Raw genomic sequence first — 19,435 nt, forward strand, 5'->3', positions numbered from 1 at the left:
ACCCCCCCCCCCAGTTTAGGCTGCAAGACTCCGTCTGCATACTGATATGATCAAATTACAAACTCTGCCTCCTCAAAATCCTTTTGATAGTGTGTGTGAGAGCAGTGATAGCTGCAGGCAGCAAGTGAGACATTTGTTTTCAGATAACAAGCAGGTTGCAGCGAGTGAGTGAGTTCTAATGTCTCCAGCACGTTTAGCCTCAGACCAGCAGTTTACCAGGTGGTAACAATCAGGAACAACTGCTGACGATACGGATATTAATCTTCATTATCGTCCTTTTCACAAAACCTCGTGGATTCAACAAAGTCTGTCTCTCACCCATCGTGTTTTTCTGTCTTCCCCTCAGAGAGATGCGTCCGGACAGCCCGACCAAGTTGTCAAGAACATGCCGGAGATGGCCAACCTGGCGTATAACATGTACATGCACATGATCCAGAACTCGCAGAAAAACCGACAGGTAAAACACATGTGCAGTACAATAATGATGAGGGTGAATCATTTCAAAACCTTCATGGGTGTCTCATGATTATACCAATTTTACTGCTATGGCACACCTGAGACTAGTTCAAACTGGTGCTTTTGCTCTATTGGGTCACACACACACACACACACACACACACACACACACACACACACACACACACACACACACACTAACATCGTCTTTAACCTCCTCTACTAGTCTTGTTACATTAAGAGAAGAAGAACCATTAAAACCGCTCACACTCTTCTCCCTGGTCGCCATTTTTTTTCAACCATTTCAATTGAATGCAGCAGTGTAAATGGGTCAGTTGCAAGAGAACAGTTGGATAATTAACAGACCACTGGCAGAGCACAACAAGTGTGTAGCAGTGTGTAGCCTGAATGACTTTAAACTGTATATATTGTCTTTTGAGTTCACTTAAAGAGGATTAAAGCATGATGGAGGGAGACAGGCAAAACAAAACGACCATCAGGGGAGAGAGACCCATTTGGCTCTGATGGTATCTAAAGTACATTAACCTCGACGTGGAGCATATCCCTGTGAGGCTGACACGATATCATGTCTGCACTCATTGATCATCGTTGACAAAAGAAGTTACGATAACAATAATATCACAATGTCTAGAGAAAGTCAGTCACTTTCATCTTTAGCCTTTTATCTTATTTTTGGGGAAATGAATTCTGCTCAAAATCTCCAAAATATTAAAAAACTACCAGGGTCGTGCAGATAGAGGATGAATGAAGAAGATTCACAGTATTTTATTAATGTATTAAAATATACATATAATTTTTACTAGTAGAAACTAGGAAAACTTGACATGATAAAGTTTCACACTTGCATCCAACACACACACACACACCTTCTGACTCTGACTTATGTGTGTAGGTGCCCCGCTGATACAGAGCCGGGGCAGAGGAGATCATACGCAGACAGAACACATCACTTCCTTAGTCAGCTCGTATTTTATTTTTTCATGGATGTAAAAGAATAAACTTCTGGTCTTAACGAGAGAGAGAGGGAGAGGGGGGGAGAAGAAGGAGGAGGAGGAGAGAGAGAGAGAGAGAGCTGCAAGAAAAACAGCTGGTCCTGCATCTCCAGAGTGCCTCCGTAACTTTCACAGAGAGAAGAGAAATGCTCAGCAGAAGATTTACACAATATCAATAATGAATTTTTGTTATTATCATCAATACTATAGTATAATATACTACTATAGCGATATTTTGACACTCATAATCCCAGCAGTGCACAACTAGATCAGATATGTGGTTCCACCATATGAAAAATCCAAATGCCCTAATTTCACATATTGCACATGTTCCTCTCCCTCCAGCAGCAGCAGCAGCAGCAGCAGACGATGGCTCTGCCTCCAAAACAAACCAAGACAGACGCTGTGATGGAGGAAGCAGCAACAACAGCAGCAGAGGCGCCGAGCTCCACGGAGCCGCAGGAAGAAACCCCCATGGAGCAGGAAACCCCAGAAGCAAAAGAAACTGAGGACACAGGCGCGAAGGAGGAGGTCGAAGATACAAAGAGCCATGCGAAGATGCCGGAGCATCCTGGAAGAGACAGCGACAGCGATGAGGAGGACAACGTGGAGGAGCAGCAGCAGTAGAGGGTCTTCAGATGGGACTACTGCCTGATTGAGGGCCTCAGTTACTTAGGGGACCAGGGACTGTCCCTTAAGAAAGAAAATTGTGTGGAGTCAGTGATTCTTAAGTTTAAGATCCTGATGATAATGTTTCATTTTCTACAACATTAGATTTTGTCGTACTTTTGTATTAAAAACCCCAGAAACCCTTCATTGTCTATGGCATGTTTTAGTATCCGTGCACCCACCAGAGTGTGTAATGCTCTTAGAGAGAGACTCTTATCTATAGATCTCTCCCACACGCACATGCCGACAGACAGTGTCAAAATCTCCGTCATGATACTTCTATCCATTCATCTGTTTCCCTCCTCCGCTCTAAGCACAACTCAAAGCTGATTGTCTCGGCCTATACCAGCTACACAAGCTGCGACTAAGCTGCAATTGTAGGTCAGTGGCTTCACCCGGGGGCCAGTGTGCATGCTGGGGGATTTCGTCTTGCCCTCTGGATGTACACACTCACTCAACCAGCGAGCTTCCAATCCTCTGCCATTCATAACTTTGCATGGAGCGGTGGCAGCACATCGCCCGGTGCAGCAGAGCTCCTCTCATCTGGGTCAAACTCCAGTAGATGGGCCGTTCGAAAGTCAGGTTCCAACCGGGTCGGGGACGAGGTAATTTAAATACAAGTCCACCTTAGACAAATGGAGAGGTTAGAACAGTCCACAGCCCTGCAGCCAAAAACACAGACTGGAAATTCATTCATTATCATGCACCAGGGGTTGATTGTTACATCATACCTCAGGCGAGCCGAGCGAACAGGTCAGCCGCACAGCTGCTCTCGCCCGGGCCGGTCCACAGACCTGATGGAGGAGCATGTGTTGATGGATGCGCAGAGACACATTTCCTGCCTTCAGTTCGAGAGCGGAGTCGTGTAATCTCTTTTTATTTTTTATCTTGTGAGAGCCACGGCTCACGCGAGTATTTTGGAGTAGTAGGCTCTGTTTCTGTTGGCTGAGGAAAGGATTAGAACGAGAGGGGTTAGATAAGGGGAGATAATCTCCGTCAGCTGAGGCTGCACGTATGAATTACTCACCAAAGGTTTGGCAGAGTTCCCACATGACTGGGACCGAGGGAACCGCATCACCTGACTCCTGGAAATATGTCGTAATTTCTGCTCTACCACAGTAAAACGCATAAATGCAGCAACAACACAAACGCACATGATTTCCCAACCAAATGTTGGTCTCTAACAAAAAAACATGACACCAGACAATCTATTCCTCGAGTCACATGAATGTTTGCATTGTGTAATATCACCCCCACCCCACCCCCCGCTTAAAAACCTCCCAGTCACTAACTTTGAGTTTTTTTCTTCCACCAATGGGCTCTTGGGGAATTCAGCTGCCAGTTGGACCTTGTTGTGGCAAATTAGAGCTAACTGGTGGGAAGTGCTCTCACACACACACACACACACACACACACACACACACACACACACACACACGTACACACACAGCATCTGTGGAAAGTCTCACACAGGATCTTGGACACTGGGGAAAAAGAAGGTCCAAACGAGAAGGAGACCGGGACCCGACTCACTCCAGTGCCTTTTTCATCCCGCTGAAGGTGAACATGTCTTTTATACTCACAGGTTTTCATTAGGTTATGAGCTGCTTTGCAAAGTGCTTCCATCTAACTTTGCAATGGGTGGAAGCCTCACAGGCACTAACAGCATGCAGGATTGTACTAACTGTAGAGATTATAACTTACTTTTAACTGTGTGCAAATAATTACCACGTTAAAAATGTCTTGTGCTGCAGATACCAGAGCTTTGTTTTATTTTGTATTTAAAGCTGTCTTCTCTCAAAAATGGGATTCTGGTTCTCAGTCGTTAAAAGAAGGGAGCAGGAAGAATGTGTCATGTGAGGAGAAAAGGCAGAAGTCAAGAGTCTGGTTTTTACGCTTGTGTAATGTTATTGTGTCATATCCCTGTGAGGCTGACACGATGTCATATCTGCACTCATTGATCATCGTTGACAAAAGAAGTTATGATAACAATAATATCACGATATCTAGAGAAAGTCAGTCAATTTCATCTTTAGCCTTTTATCTTATTTTTGGGGAAATGAATTTTCCTCAAAATCTCCAAAATATGAATAACTACCAGGGTCGTGCTGAGAGAAGATGAATGGAGAAGATTCACAGTATTATATTAATGTATTAAAATATATATATTAGGGCTGTGAAATGATTAAAATTTTTAATCAAATTAATCACAGGTTTCTATGGATTAATCATGATTAATCACATTACCGATTTTCTCGGAATATTTTTGTGAAAACAAGATTTATGACATTTAACTTTTCTTTTGTGCTGCAACTCAGCAGTTCTTCAGCAGTTATCATTGCTTTTCCATATGGAACATTAATATAATCTTCATCCTAAACAATATTCGGGCTCCTTAGCCATTGTGTGGTTGAATAAAACTTTTTTTTTTTTAAATCAAACAGAAATTATTTGAGCTTCTTAGCCATAGGATGGTTGACATTTTTTATATTTTTTGTCACACAACCATTAACCACACCATGATACAATCTAATGCCTCTAAAGGCCCTCTTAGCTACTCGGTCTTTAGCCAGTTGGTGAGGCAAACTAACTTGTTCAAATTCTCTGACAGTAAAGCTGACCGCTTCTTTTGCACAATGTGTCCGGCGAGTGAGTCTGGTTTGGCGCATTCCACTTGAACGCCCCTCGCCGACCAACACATGCTTCGCGTTGCGGTGGTTAGGCGGGTATTGCTACGGTGAAACGATAACGTCTTCTCGCAGAGTGTGCATATCACCTTGGTTTTACTGAATGTTCGATCTTTGTTTTTTTGGAACACGATCTTCCCGTCCAGAAGGTCCTCAGGTTCATCAGAATTAATGTTGTTTGTTTGTTTGAATGGCAGCTGCCGTCTGACTGCATTAGAGCGGCGACTAGTGCAGAGGCGGCGGAATTGGAAGGTCCTTCTGCGCATGCGTTAAATGCGTTAAAAAAAAAAAAAACGAATTAATCCTGTAATTTAATCATAACGCGTTAACGCGTTATTTTTCACAGCTCTAATATATATATCATTTTTACTAGTAGAAAATAGGAAAACTTGACATGATAAAGTTTCACACTTTCATCCAACACACACACACACACACCTTCTGATTCTGACTTATGTGTGTAGGTTAGAATGTCCTCTTAGAATAATTGTGGTTTAGTGGTCGCCATGTTTTTTTCTTTTTTAAGGGCGTTTCCCATAGAGCATGAGATCCACACTCGTGTTGGATGTGTAATTTATTGGCCAATCCTACGCGACAGTTGTGTCACAACAGGAAATGTAACTACACACGAGTCAGGGCAGTACAGTGGCCTCAGGGGAGCGAGGATGTGACCATTGAATCTGTGTGACAGCGCACAACATGTTCACACTCCTTAAAAAACCATCAGCTGCACGATCTACAACTTCAAGGCTGAGCCTCGGGGCAGATTCTTCATCGCAGGATTTTTAACTAACTTAATATTGCATTTCTTGGAAATCTCTAAATTCCCCCTGCAGCAGAAGCCTCCACTTCCTGTGTTTGTCACTAAACTTTGCATAAATAATCAGGTTGTGAGGATTCACACATTGCATTGATTCCAATTAACAGTTTTTCAAGGCAGAAAATACAACAGGCTTTTTATTTTAATTTTTTTAACTGCTAAGAATAGCAGCGCGTCATCCTCCCGGCCGCCGTGCGTTATCAGCGTCAATACAGGAAGTGATGCTCATTACTATGCAGGAGCTCTGCTGATCTGCTATTAGTGGGTGACTCAGGTGCCACCGCCGCTCCTCGCCGCTGTGTAAGTGGGCGGCCCGGTGGTTATTGCTTGAGGTTGCCAGCTTATCATGCTTTGTCAAGGCCACTGCCTATAATCCCGACAAGTACATGCAGATCATCAACAGGGCACATTTCAATCTGATAATCTCTCATCATCGCTGAGGAGGCGCGGCCGCTCGCAGGAACAATCTCCCTCTCGTGCGGTTGTAGTCACTGACACGCTGTCGTCCACGATCCAACGTGGGCCGTCACCGGATCTCCTCTCCAGCTCCAGCTCTGTTTTCAGTATGAACAGGCTGGGGCTGGACCATTTGGCCAAAGCCTTTATCGAGATACACATTTTCATATCTGGTCAATCTCTACATATATTGTGACAAATGTTTATTTTAAGTTTAAAGTTGGATTGAGTGAAGGTTGTGGTTTTTAACCTCGTCTTCATGGGCAGAGAATGGCAAACAGAAAAAAATATCGACCTACTGAATCCATATAAACGTCTGTATAATAATAATTTAATACTCAATATGAATAAATCATTGAATAAAGTGGCGACCAGCACTTTGCACCTCTGAGTGAGGGCGGGGCAGGATGTCCTCAGCCTGTGGACCCAGTTGAACATGTCTTCTTCTACGTCCTCTGATAAACTACGACCTGCGGCCAATAATATCTGTCCCGCTTGATTATTATTATTTCATTCTACATTCCTAGAATCACTTCCTCTTGAGAAAGTTGTCTTCAAAGTAAAAGCTCAACATTGGTTTTGTTGTTATACTGTTTTAATCCGAGCTTTGATTTTGACAAGCAATGACTATAACATCTGCATTGCAGATAAACCAGGCAGGATGAACGCAAAGTTTTCCAACTTCGCTCTGCACCATAGACTGTTTATAAACAGCTCTGCACACAATGTCAGGGCACTAATGACAAGGAATATTTCTAAAGGAGGTATATTTTCTAATAATTATATTTTTTTGTATTATTGCACAGCCCTAAGCCGAATGTCTACTTTACTCAAGCAGAAGCTGTTCACGGTTATATTCACCACGAGTTAAATCCTCCAACTGGTCACATTCGTCTTCCTCTCCCAGTCTAGGATGGCCTCTTGTGGGTCCTGTTTCTGGTCCATCGTCTGGCTTGTGGTCCTGCTGGTCCTCGGCTGGCCCCTGAGCATCGCCCTGGGGGGTCTCTATGGCCTCGTCAGCCCGCTCACCACCTGCCTCGGCCTGGACCGCTTCTCCGACCTGCTCCTGGAGGGGGCCAACCTGGGCCGGACCTGTGCCAATAACATGAGGCACGGCAAGCCTTTGTGTTGAGACCCGGAAACAGGACGACGCAAAGGGGTCAAAGGAGAGATCAGAGCTTTTCTACAGAGATCATCCTTCACGTCAGAGCAGAACTGTGGATGTTTTGTGTTTTTTGACATCCTGAGATGATCTGCACTCAGTACAGGGGAGACATCTAAAAAGGCATTTAATGTGACAAAAAGGTCCGGAAGGTCTGGAAGGTGGATTCCCCTTTGTTCAGTTAACATGTAATTAACCGTGGATTTCATATTTGAATGGGTTTGTCAGGAAGGAGAAAGGCTTTGTGTTCCTCGTCTGTGTTCGCTGCCTCATTCATGATGACCCTGCTCGGGGGAGATAGGGATGAAAACGTCAATTCGACAATAGGAATGCTTAGACTTGTAAATGAACTGAATGGAAACTTATAATACGATTAAAACTGCTTTGAACTTGCCCTCTGTGTTTGTTGACTGGTTTATTGTATCCAGTGTGAGGTGGGGTAAACCATGTGGGGAAATGTTTGAGGTGGAAATAAATAAAGGGAGATATGTGGAGTCACAGAAATGGAAGGAATTTAAAGTTTTATTTGATCAGTTTGTTTGCTCACTTATTGGTGTTCAGGGTCGGGTTGGGGGGGTGTAGGGGGAGCTTATCCCAATATGAGTCAGACGGAGAGGCAGAGAGACGGTTTTAAAATAAAATGAAAGAACAGAGTTGCTAACCTTCCACATGCATATATCACTTTTTGTTAATGTGAAATTATAAAACAGTTTCCAGTTCTGTTAATCATCACGTCTGTGGTCTGTTAAAGGAAACTCATTCAAACTGTTTGCCATTTTTCCAAGATTGAATTCTGATTCCTTGTGTGAGTTGAGGTCGAAAATGAAATTACTTTATATTTTAACAGTGGATATAGTTGATTACTTGGGTCTATTGATTCACATAAAATTAAAAAAAATTCTCTATTAATATTAAGCATGAAATGGGGAGAGACGGTGGGGAAGACGTGCAGCAAAGAGTCGGGTCGGATCCAAACCTGCAGCAGCTGAAGGGAAGCATCAAGCCGCCGCACATTAAGATTTATTATATTGTTTAAACTGCATGTGCTAGTAAAATACTGTATAAAATGTACAGATGGAATAATTATGGACGTGATGCATAAGACAAACGTAAGGCCTTGATAAATATGATAAATATGTTTGTGATGAGGCACAGTTTTACATGCATGGTGCAATTGCATGAACATTTGGAAGTACATGAAATTCAAAGGGACTAATATTGATTTTCATATCAATTACACTTTTGTGCATGGATGAATGATGAAAAATCATTTCTAGGAAGACATTTGTTAATGACCTGTCCTTTAATCTGTAAATAAGAGGAGCAGCATCAGGACAGAAGTCAGCTGGAGCAAAAATAAATACACACATTGAGTTTAGATGATCTCAGATGAGTTCCCCTAAGAAGCTTCACTATAATTAATGTATAACCTAATGCTGCCATGTTTTTTACTTGATGGAAAATTCCCCCGAGATGTTCAGACAACAAGCTGAGAACCAAAAGGACCAAAGTGGAATAAACAGACTCAGAAAAGAGGTTTTATCAGCTAAAGATTTGACAGCTCCTCAGAAAACAAGAGTTAAAGTTTAGTAGTAACTCAGTGGCTGAGAGTGGGAGAGCTGCTAACTCCGGCCGGCAGATCGCAAATAAAACACAGATTGTCAGCATCTCTTGTGAAGAACGTGTAAATCCTTGAGCTGGTGTGTGAAGTGTCCGACCCGGGGCTCAGAGACACTCGTTCTTCTCTCATTGTTTCTAACGATGAGGGTCTGTGAAGTCGTCTGAGCAAAGTCGACAACCGGCCACGGGCTGAAAAAGTAAACTTCTCATTAAAGTTTTGTTTTGAGGTTCAAGGTTGAGGCCTCGTGTTCCAACCACACAGACTGGATGGATGCTTTGAAATCCAACATCTTATGCAGAGTAAAAGCTCTGAAGGAGTATGATCCAGTGGTTCAAAGCAGTGGACGGGGGCCCTGAAGTTTTGACGTTCTGGGTTCATGCCTGAGTAAGTTATTGAATTTTGAAAGACAACACCCAGAGGAACGGGAGAAAGAAAGAGCTTCGGATAAGGAGAACCGGCTGTGAAGGCTACTGAGGAGAATTCATCTGAGACCTGTGGGGTTCGGGGCTAATGTGCCTTTTGTGCTTTTAGGGCTATTTTAAGTTGCACTTTTACATTAACACTGTTGTAAATGCATAAAGTCAAGAGTTCATTGCACAGTGGCCGGTTTGTACGAATCCTAAAAGCTCTCCATGCACGACAAGGAGAACTCACTCAGACAAATTATACTTTGGATGGAGATGGTCTGAAATGTGTGTTTAAATCTCCAAGTCCTAATAAATCTACTCGACGTAGATGATGGATGAAGGGAAGGAGATGATGTCAAGTAAAAAGCCAATGACTATAATATAATAATATAAATAATCAGTTTAAACACCAAAGCTCCAAGTTATAACAGTCTTATTATCATACGTAATGTATGTAATGTTATCATTTTGTGTATTGCTTCATATTGTTTGATTTGTTTCTTGTATGGTAAATTCAATTTTAAACCCTTTTTTCAGAATTAGGTCAAGGTGCAAAGCTTATTTTCAATCAATGTCATAAAAAAGATTATTCTTGTTCTTCCAGTATCAGCTTTTCTGTCATTTTGCAACTGGTTTAGTTTCTGTCGTGGAAATTATCTCGATATTTGAAATATTGATTGATAGTTAAAACAGCAGTAAGACATTGATCAGTAGAATTTTCCATTACATGTGTTTAAGTCGAGTGGTGTCAGAGGTGAAGTGGAACATTTCCCTTTAGTCACAGTAAACGGCAGCGTGACTCAGCACTTAACAGACGAGATGTACGTCACATGATTGCAGGTTTGAGCCATTAAGGAATTGAGTATTTACATCTTAGTTATTATTTTAAACCTCCTCACTGCATTTCAGAAATAAACATTCTGATTATTATATTATATTATTATATTACATGCAGCTCATATATTTGAGATTTACTTTCATTCTCAGCGTTTTCATCTGTAATTAGGGCCCGAGCACTGACATCAAAGGTCAGGTGAGACCCTATTGAAATTGTAAGGATTAGTATTATTATTATTATTCAGGCAAATGAATTGGCTTTTTTATGGCTTTAACATGCTAAAATTCTTAGCAAAATTGGCAGAAAGTTAGAAAGTGGTGAAAATGTTCGTATTTTGGAGGAATTTTCAAAAAACGCGCAAAATGACGTGTTGACATTGACCAATCTTCACAAAAATCGATACACAGGTGTATCATGACCAGACAAACAAAAAAGTATTAAGTGCAATTGTAAAAACGTTACAGGAAGCCGGCTATTTTGCATTTAGTTGCCATTTTGGCCATATTCCACTTTTTTACTTTGATATACTTGTACCAGGGCTTTCATCAGATCAACTTCAAATTGAGACCAGTGTCATCACAACAAGACGGAGATAAAAAGTTAATAAAAGATTTGATTACACGCCATTAAAACACGATGTTCTGGACCATGAATCCTTTGATGCTGAGCCGTAAAAAAACAACTCCACTCCTGCAGTGTCAGTGTTCAAAGATCAAAGGAATCTTTAAGTCTTGCAAAGGTGACGTCTCTCTCTCTCTTTCTCTCTCACAGAATTGGACATTTCCTCAAACCGTGTAAACATTGAGGTACGGCGAAGGTTCATCCCTCGCCAAAGGAGACGATGTTGTTGTAACTCCACTGTGCATTGTCCTATCACCACCAAACTTCTTTGTCATGATCAGAGTCCAAGCCTGACCTGCTCTATGTGTCAATATTTCCTCAGTCATTATACAGTCTTTTCATGCAAAACGATGCAATACTTCAAAATGCATGTGCTCGGGCCCGCTCAGTACTGCTTTGCAGTCCAAAAATGTTTTATCTGTATTATTATTATTCTTCCGTACAATGAATTGGCTTTTTGAGGGCTTCAACGTGCTCAAATAGTTGCTAAAGTTTGCAGTAATGTAGAAAGTGGTGAAAATTTACTTATTTTATTTAATCTTATGTGAAGTACTTATTGTGTTTTTATGTTAATTGTATGCACCTATATACCAAAGGAAATTCCAGGTAGGTGTAAACCTACTTGGCTATAAATACTCTATGATCCTGAGCTATGCCCTAGCTAGCTATGCGGCCATTCTTTAATGTTTCCTTTGATTATTGTTTTGTCTGTGGCTACAAAGTGGTATTCTAAGTACTCCTACTATTACTGATGTATGCCTCAAAGACACTTTCCTGTGATGGGTTGACATGAAGGACGAACAGAGCAGTAAGAGGTGAGGTGCTGGGACCCACCTGCTAATACATCAGTCAGTCATTTATATCTTCAAGACATGTCTTCAACAATGTCTTCCAATACAATGTCAGAAGGCTCAAGCTCACACCTAGAATTAATTAATATCGCGACAAATGATATTATATACCACAATACCTCGGGCTACGTGGTCATGGACATACATGGAACGGGGACTTTCGGCAAAGTTGCCAAGTGTTTCAGTTTGGACCATGCCGAGATTGTGGCAATCAAGTTTCTAAATGCTGATGACGAAAACATCTCTCAGGAAGTGGCGATGTTAAAAGCGATCAGTGTCCTTGACTCAGAGAAAAAGAACATTGTGAAATTTATTGACAGTTTCAAATACAATCACCTCTTCTGTTTGGTCTTTGAAATGCTAGACGAGAGCATTTTTGACCTGATGCATAAGAGGAGATGGTTGCCCCTGAGTCTCAATGAAATTCGCCCTGTACTCCACCAGCTACTGGTCAGTCTTGAGGCTCTCAAAGGTCTTGGCATCATACATGGAGACTTGAAAGCGGACAACCTGATGCTTGTCAATCACAAGGATCATCCATTCAAGCTCCGGCTGATTGACTTTGGTATGGCCATTCCAGCGAGTGAAGCAGAAATTGGAGATGTGGTGCAGAATCCTCAATTCAGGGCTCCGGAAGTCATGTTGGGCCTCCCCGTGACCGAAGCTGTTGATATCTGGTCAGTGGGTTGCATCATGCTGCTGTTCTTTTTAGTTGACACCCCCTTCCCTATTGAATGTACTTATGGCTGGATGGAAAATTTGGTGGACCTGCTGGGTCTGCCAGCAGACCATATGCTGGATGCTGGAGAATACAGCAAGGAGCTTTTCATTTTTGATAAATCAGGATGGAGATTGATGACACGTGAGGAGTTCACGAAGAAGCACGAGGAAGAGCCAGAAACAGACAAGTCTAGTTATATATCTTTTAAGAAGAAACTTAGAAAGAAAAGAATATCGGACGAACAGGATCAGCTTGAGTTTCAGGATAAGATGGCATTTTTCGACCTCCTGACATGTTGTCTGCAAGTGGATCCTGAGCAGAGGATTAGTCCCAGTGAAGCCCTTAAACATCCGTTTATAACAATGGTTCACATGGTCCATGAAATGGAGACCAGCTCCTATGCAGACACTGCCCTTGAGCTCATGATTGTTTCCCCCTTGGATAATTTGGACGAGATTATCTTCAACACTATAACGAGTGAAGAGTCAACCTCCATTTCTTCCAACACTGGATCTGCTGCTGCCATCACACCCGTAGATGATGATGTCAACACAAGCAGTCATAAACCCTTTAAGAAGACACTATTTCAAAGGGTCAAAAACTTCTTCTGCAGAGTGGCAAAGAGAGTGGTGCGTCTGTTCAAATTCTGCAGGACCAAGTGACAAGACGCTGAACCCTGAATGGCCTCTCACACATAGTGGGGATGTATGAATATTAGGGCTGTCAAAGTTAACGCGTTAATCTATGAGATTATTGTGCCAGAGATTTGCATCGGAAGTAGAAAAAACAGAGCCGTGAAATACAGCGGAGAACTGTTCAGAGGAATTCCTCGACGCACTTCAAACACAGCCCGTCAGACGATAAGTCCCGTCTGAATGAGAGCACAGCAAACTGCACAAGGACAGCAGGAAGAGGCGCTAGTTCAAGATGTGGCCACCCGCTGGAATTCTGCCTTGGAGGTGATCAAACGGATCCAGCGAAAACAAGGGTCCGATTGCTGCCACAACACAGGACCAACATCTCCATGTTGATTGCACCGGAGCTGGCTAAACTGGAGAAGTTGGAGAAGCTACTTGAACCATGCATGGGAGACTGTCCACTAAATTGATGGACAGGAAGGCAGCACACCCATGAGAAGCTTGCAGGAATAGCAAAGAAACACCTGTCAACCCCAGCTACCCTGTGAGCGGCTGCTCTCACTCTCAGGTCATATTGTCCAGAAGAGGAGAGCAGCATTGGCTCCAGAAAATGTGAACATGCTTGTCTGTCTCAGCACAATTCATCATACGTGATATTTAAATACCTAGCTGCCACTTTATAGGTAGCAGTTATAGAAAACCGCTATGTTTTAAAACATAGCTCTGTGTGTAGTTTTGTGTTTCAATTTCAATTAAACAACACTGTCTAAAATACACGCTGTCTGAAGTGATTACTTGTTAATTTATAAGATTTTGTCTTTAGAAGAAAACTGAACTTTTAATCGTGATTAATCTAGATTAATGAATTTCAAAATGTGAGATTAATTAGTTCATTTTTTTAATCTATTGACAGCCCTAATGAATATATACATGTGTATGTATGCATGTGTGTGTGAATGGCATAACACAACTGTAAAGCGCTTTGAGTGGTCGCCGAAGCAAAAAAAAAAGGCCTCACCTGTGCTGATCCTCTGTGGTGCAGGTGATGGTTCTCTCCCAGCCCCTTCACCTCATCATGCTCATAATTCTGATTTACATTTTATTTTCCATTCAAAATTGAATGTGTCTAGGCAGAATATTAAAATTGTCAGGATGTCTGAAATATTCCGATTGCACAGTGAAATAAGATTTCTAGGATTCGGTTCTATTTAACTGCACATTACTTAAAATCACCCTGATTTAAATGCATTAGTGGTAATAATCATATAATATATAGAACACAATCACAGGTTCCTGCATATGGGAACTTATTCTTCTGTAAAACTGTCTCTTAGTACTTTTAGGAGGACTTTTAGGAGGACTAGGTAAATAGATTTACATTTCTCACTTTATGACTGGACACTGGGATTAACTCCACGTTTCACTCAGTTATAAAAGTTGACCAATTATCTTATATATTCCTCCTGATGTTAAGAAACAAACGAATTCAAGATGATATAAATGAATTACACAACTAAAATGGCGTAAAAACTAACACTATATACACACAAAGACTTATTTGTTGTTATCAGTCATCGTCTTCCTCCTCCCACACAAGTAAGAGTTTTGATGTGTTGCCTGTAACAGTATTATTCATGATCTGCATACTTGAGTCCTACCACTCCAGATGTTTGTCTATCGGCAAAACTTTTCAAAGTTGACATAACTTTGTGGCATTTCAGATTTAGTTCTGATATCTGAGAACGTCTGGGACTGAATCCGGCTTGAAAGCCAAAACTTCACCGTAAGTTCACAGGCCTCCTTCGGCTGAAAAGTCCAACCGAAGCCCCGGAAACTGTAAGACATGAAACATTAAACGTTAAAAAATGAAATCCCCGGGGGTTAAAGTAGGTCACAGGGAGACGCAATACAGCCGCAACTGTCAAGACCTATTGGTTTACTAGTGAACTACTTAATGGGGGCAGCAGGTACAAATACTTCAGCAATACTTTATTGATCCCTGAGGGGGAAATTCTCTTTTTGAGGCTGATTTAGCAGAAACCCTTTAGTGAGCAGCGTGGATGCACATTGCAATATATTGAAATTACTGATGCGTTATTGCCGCGGAATGTATATTAATTAATTTTGAATATATGCGAGAAAGCAAAAGCCTGTAGCTGAAATTCGCCAGGTGCTTCGAGAGCTTTCCTATCAGCCGTGAGTGACACTGTGCCTTTTCAGCAACCTCCGAAATAGCTGGGGATTGAAGAATTAGGGAGCCCTCGCAAAGACTTATACCGGAATACTTATGCTGAGCAGCCTACCTAGAAATCTGGGTAGCTGTCTATTTTCTAGCTTATTCAAATTGGATTCATGAATATTTCATTCTCAATCCAAAAGCAGGTTTTCGTTGTTTTTTTTTAACCCCCCTCACTACTGACTGATGCAAACACCGACAAAAACCTCACTCACTATTGTAAATGCACAAATTCCCTTTTGGATAAAAGGAGGTGGCCAGCGCCCCAATGTGTAAAGCAACATTTATGATCATATGGGAGCTCGTCAGATTGTTTGTTTTTTTATCTGCTCCCAAACATCCTGAGGCAAGAAGCCAGAATCCCCCGATTTGATTCAACTATCTCAGTTTCTTTCCCCTCGGGAGGTTGAAGGCTAAAAAAGAGAGAGACAGAGGGAGGGAGAGAGAGAGAGAGATGGAGAGGGAGAGAGAGAGAGAGAGAGAGAGAGAGAGAGAGAGAGAGAGAGAGAAGGAGAGAGAGAGAGAGGGAAAGCTGGTGAATTCCTCAGCAGGGTCGGAAACTGGTGATGGAATGAAAGCCTGCTCCTACTGGCTGCAAGCAGACCTGGGAGGTTCAGACAGTGAAAAACAGAGGGGGGAAAGATTAGGCCTCCCCACTCAATTAACCACATACTGCTCTGTAATTTCACCCTCACACGCATGCACACGCACACACACACACGAGGTGAAGTGGAAACACTGGTAAAAGGCTTTGGGAGGAAATCTCGGTCCGCCAGGCGTCAGAGTCGAACACTTCTCCCGTCCACGAGAGGAAGAGCTTTTCCAGGCGTCCACTTTCTTAATGAGGGTTTTTAATGAGGAAGCTTGTTTTCGTTTGAGCTTCATTGGGTTGGAAGTTGGAGAATTTAGTTTCAGTTACAGTTAAATAAGGAAAATGTTGGGTTTCCAGGACACTGAGGTTACGTCCTCTGGGTTTTAGCAACGTGGTAGTGGGTCCAGACCATTGTCATATAAAGCACTGGGATTGTGTATCGATATTTGTCCCTGTGTGATCCCGTGCTTTGGAAAAACGAGTAACAAAATGAAACGAATATAATGTAGTGAGAAGTTTGATGGAAGCACCTGATCAAAGAAAAACTGATCAAGCCTAGATATCTCACCATTATACTACTTTATACTTTTTAAAAGGTTTTATTATGTGCGAATGAAAATGAATAATCAACTAAATCAATAATCAAACAGTTATTATCTTTCATTAAATTATAAATTCAATCTCTCTGAATTTTTACTGTAAACAACAGAAGGCTGCCAGATACTAAAAATGGGTATTATCCACCATTTCAAAAATATTTCCACACCACAAAACTGATAAAATGATGAATTAACTCATTAAATGTTAACTCCTCTTTCTGATAAACACTCTGGTATGAATTCATAACATATCGGATACATTTCCTTTTCATCTTTGATCATTTGCTGCGTTTAAAATATTAATGCTGTTGCAGTTTGTTTTGATTAATTTCATCATGTTGTTGCAGTCGGATGAAAAACACAAACTTTTACTTTTTGACCTGCACCGCTTCATGAATCTGTAACCCCCCCCCCCCCCCCCCCCTCCTCCCCCCCATCAGAGTCAGAACCTGTCTTCTGAGCGTCTTGTTCATCTTCGTGGATTCAAACTGTGTATTTTGGGGAACGTGAGACCTCCACTGTGTCAGTAAGGATGAACGAGCATATGTTTGTGTAATAGCTGCAGCCGGAGGGATGAGGATCTGAGCTGCTCGGAGGTTTTAGAGGTAGACGACTTTAACATAAGACAACAGCGTGTCAGTATTCCGAGCACGGGCCAGAAAGAGGACACCCCAATTGTCAGCGAGCAATATGTTCCATGTCTTCTCTCTGCTGTGACCTTTAAATGGCCCCGGACGCTCAACGCGGATAAATGCGGCTTGTTGCAAAGAACAAAGTGCTTTCAGACCATTTGTATTGAGCGAGCTTTTGATGAACAGCTCAAATGCTCCGATCCAGCAGAGGGACATTCCTGTATATGTGCACATTATTGATTTAGGCACAAAACCTTGCCTGCGCCGGGCAAACGACTTCCCCTCAGGGTTCTTTAAAGGGTTCTACTCGGTTTATGATGTGGAATTCCCGTTAGAAAATCAATATGTTTTTTGTTCTGGACAGTTTTGTCCTTATTATCTCATCGCTGCTGCTGAGTAATGAGGCCGAGCTCCTGAGGGATCGCGAGCAGGAGGAGAATGATCGTGCCACAACGATTTAATCTCAGCAGCAACAGCTCCAGTGAAAGTCACACTGCAGGACTTTGAGCAGTCCCCAAGTGTCTCTGGGTCTAATCCAGGCTCGGGCACAAGGCTCTTGGAGTGAGTGAAACAAATATTTTAAACTCTTAACAATATTATCATAAACATCCTGAGCCCTTCGCCTAACAGTGATGGCTCCTGGGCACACGGTGAAGAAAGGACAATCACCGAAATGAGGGATTGGACACCTCGGCACAGTCTCCTTTCCCTCTTGATCTGGTTATTTCTAGCCTCCGCTGACAGACCTCGCTAAACTCGGCCATTAGACGTGGGCATTGCTTGAATACTGGGGCAAGCGGATGTTTAAAGCAGACCACAGCCTCCCATTCATTACATAAGACCAAAACAAAGAGTCACACAGTGAAGGGTTATGGCTCGGGGTCGGGTGACAGCAGCATATGATTCATGGCTCGCTGTGCCCTTTTGTCTTGTCCTCCTCGTGGTGGGACCATCCACTGCTCTTAGCCAATGTTATTCTACAGCCTTCAGAGTTTGCTCTCCGTCTGTCGCCAGCAAACCGGCAATGTCATGTCCCATGTCTACTTCTTCCCTCAGCGCAGGAGTAAAGACAGAATATGGCACATGTCACAACAAGAGATGTTCCTTTCCTCTTCTTCGTTTGGACGTCGGGAAAAATAAATGACATCAGCATGACCTTTGATTTACCTGTAAAGGTTTCTCACACGAAGGAATACATTACCTGGACTTTAACTATAAATAAAAAAGATAATCGTTAATCCGGTGGCGGGTTTTTGAGGGATGAGTTTGTGTTGAGGATGAGAAATATGCCGAGGAGAATAATCCACTGGTAATTTACTTAGGTCAAAGTATTTCTCTCTGTTTCTGAGTCTGTTTGGTGGCTTCTAGTTGAATGTTTCCTCGGATGGCACCAGAAATATGTTTAATAAACTGTTGATCTCTTTTCTATTAAGATTTCTGTCCGACTGGACAATAAGAAAGTAAAATATGCAAAAGAAAAACCGAGGGAGTATGAATTTTAATTAATTTCAAATATTTTCACTTGCAGACACAGCATGTTGCACGGCCAACGCATCAATAACTTCAAAGGAGCTCATTATAATAATGAAAACTGATTGATTTTATGTAAATTAAATATGTGGATGCATCAGCAAACATATGATCTCATTGGCCATATGTTGAGTCTGGCAACATGCCGTCCTTTGTGAATGTACGTGGAGGATTTGCTTGAAATCTAACGAGACACCGAACTAAAACAGGGAATGTTTGCTCTGCGGCAGCGGCTTCAGTCTGTCTTCACCGAGACGAATCTGAAACGTGGGGTTTGGAGTAAAACAGCTGCTGCCACCGGCTGTGGAACACGACTGGTTCGTTCATTTGGTGCCGCACGGCTCTGTGTGTCCTGCCAGGCTCACGTGATCCAGGACACTTCAAGAGAAACCGACACAAAACTAATCATCAAACAGAAATCTGAAGATGTATTCATTTCACAGGTCTTCAAACCAATGTTTGTCATAGTGGTTTGGATCCAAAACAAAAGTAGAAGATGTTGTTGTGAACCAAGAAAGAAACCTTAATCTTTCTGTTTTAAATCCAGTGGCTCCTCTGATTGTGTCCTTTCGACCATCCCTCCGTTTGCCTTTGTTTAAACCTCTGTTATTCTTCTGGCATTCGACATATGTTTTATTCTTGGTATCATTCCCAACAGTCGGCCCTGGTCGGTGACAGCGGTGTTTCTCAGTCCTTGTGATCTAGCGGCAGGCTGACGATCAAAAGGAAGCCTGTTGTTGTGCCCTCTTTGCTCCATACATGGGCGGCAGGCACAGATGTCCACGCGGGAGTTCCCTCTCCTTGTCCTGCCATTCATGGACTGGCTGTCGGGGGTGCTGGGCTACCAAATATGGAGACGGGGGGGGGGGTCGCACTGCTCGGCCCC

At 42.3% G+C, this 19,435-nt stretch overlaps 1 protein-coding gene and 1 long non-coding RNA gene across 5 annotated transcripts in view; both read left to right on the plus strand.

The window, feature by feature from the left end:
- aqr (aquarius intron-binding spliceosomal factor) overlaps nt 1–2,283 on the plus strand; it is a 46,121-nt gene extending 43,838 nt beyond the window's left edge. Inside the window, exons 35-36 of one of the 4 annotated variants that reach the window (XM_053433995.1) lie at nt 347–457; nt 1,815–2,283. In XM_053433995.1, the coding sequence (XP_053289970.1) occupies nt 347–457; nt 1,815–2,096 (393 nt within the window). In that variant the 3' untranslated portion in view covers nt 2,097–2,283. The remainder of the gene's footprint in view (nt 1–346; nt 458–1,814) is intronic. The other 3 variants (XM_053433996.1, XM_053433997.1, XM_053433998.1) reach the window with 3 other exon arrangements.
- Nucleotides 2,284–3,413: 1,130 nt separating this feature from the next.
- On the plus strand, nt 3,414–7,657 carry LOC128450505 (uncharacterized). The gene is made up of 2 exons (XR_008340019.1): nt 3,414–3,698; nt 7,009–7,657. It is a non-coding gene; the product is annotated as an uncharacterized LOC128450505 (long non-coding RNA).
- The last annotated feature ends 11,778 nt before the right edge of the window (nt 7,658–19,435 follow it).

The sequence above is a fragment of the Pleuronectes platessa genome, chromosome 11 (genome assembly GCF_947347685.1).
Source record: "Pleuronectes platessa chromosome 11, fPlePla1.1, whole genome shotgun sequence".
Lineage (NCBI taxonomy): Eukaryota > Metazoa > Chordata > Actinopteri > Pleuronectiformes > Pleuronectidae > Pleuronectes > Pleuronectes platessa.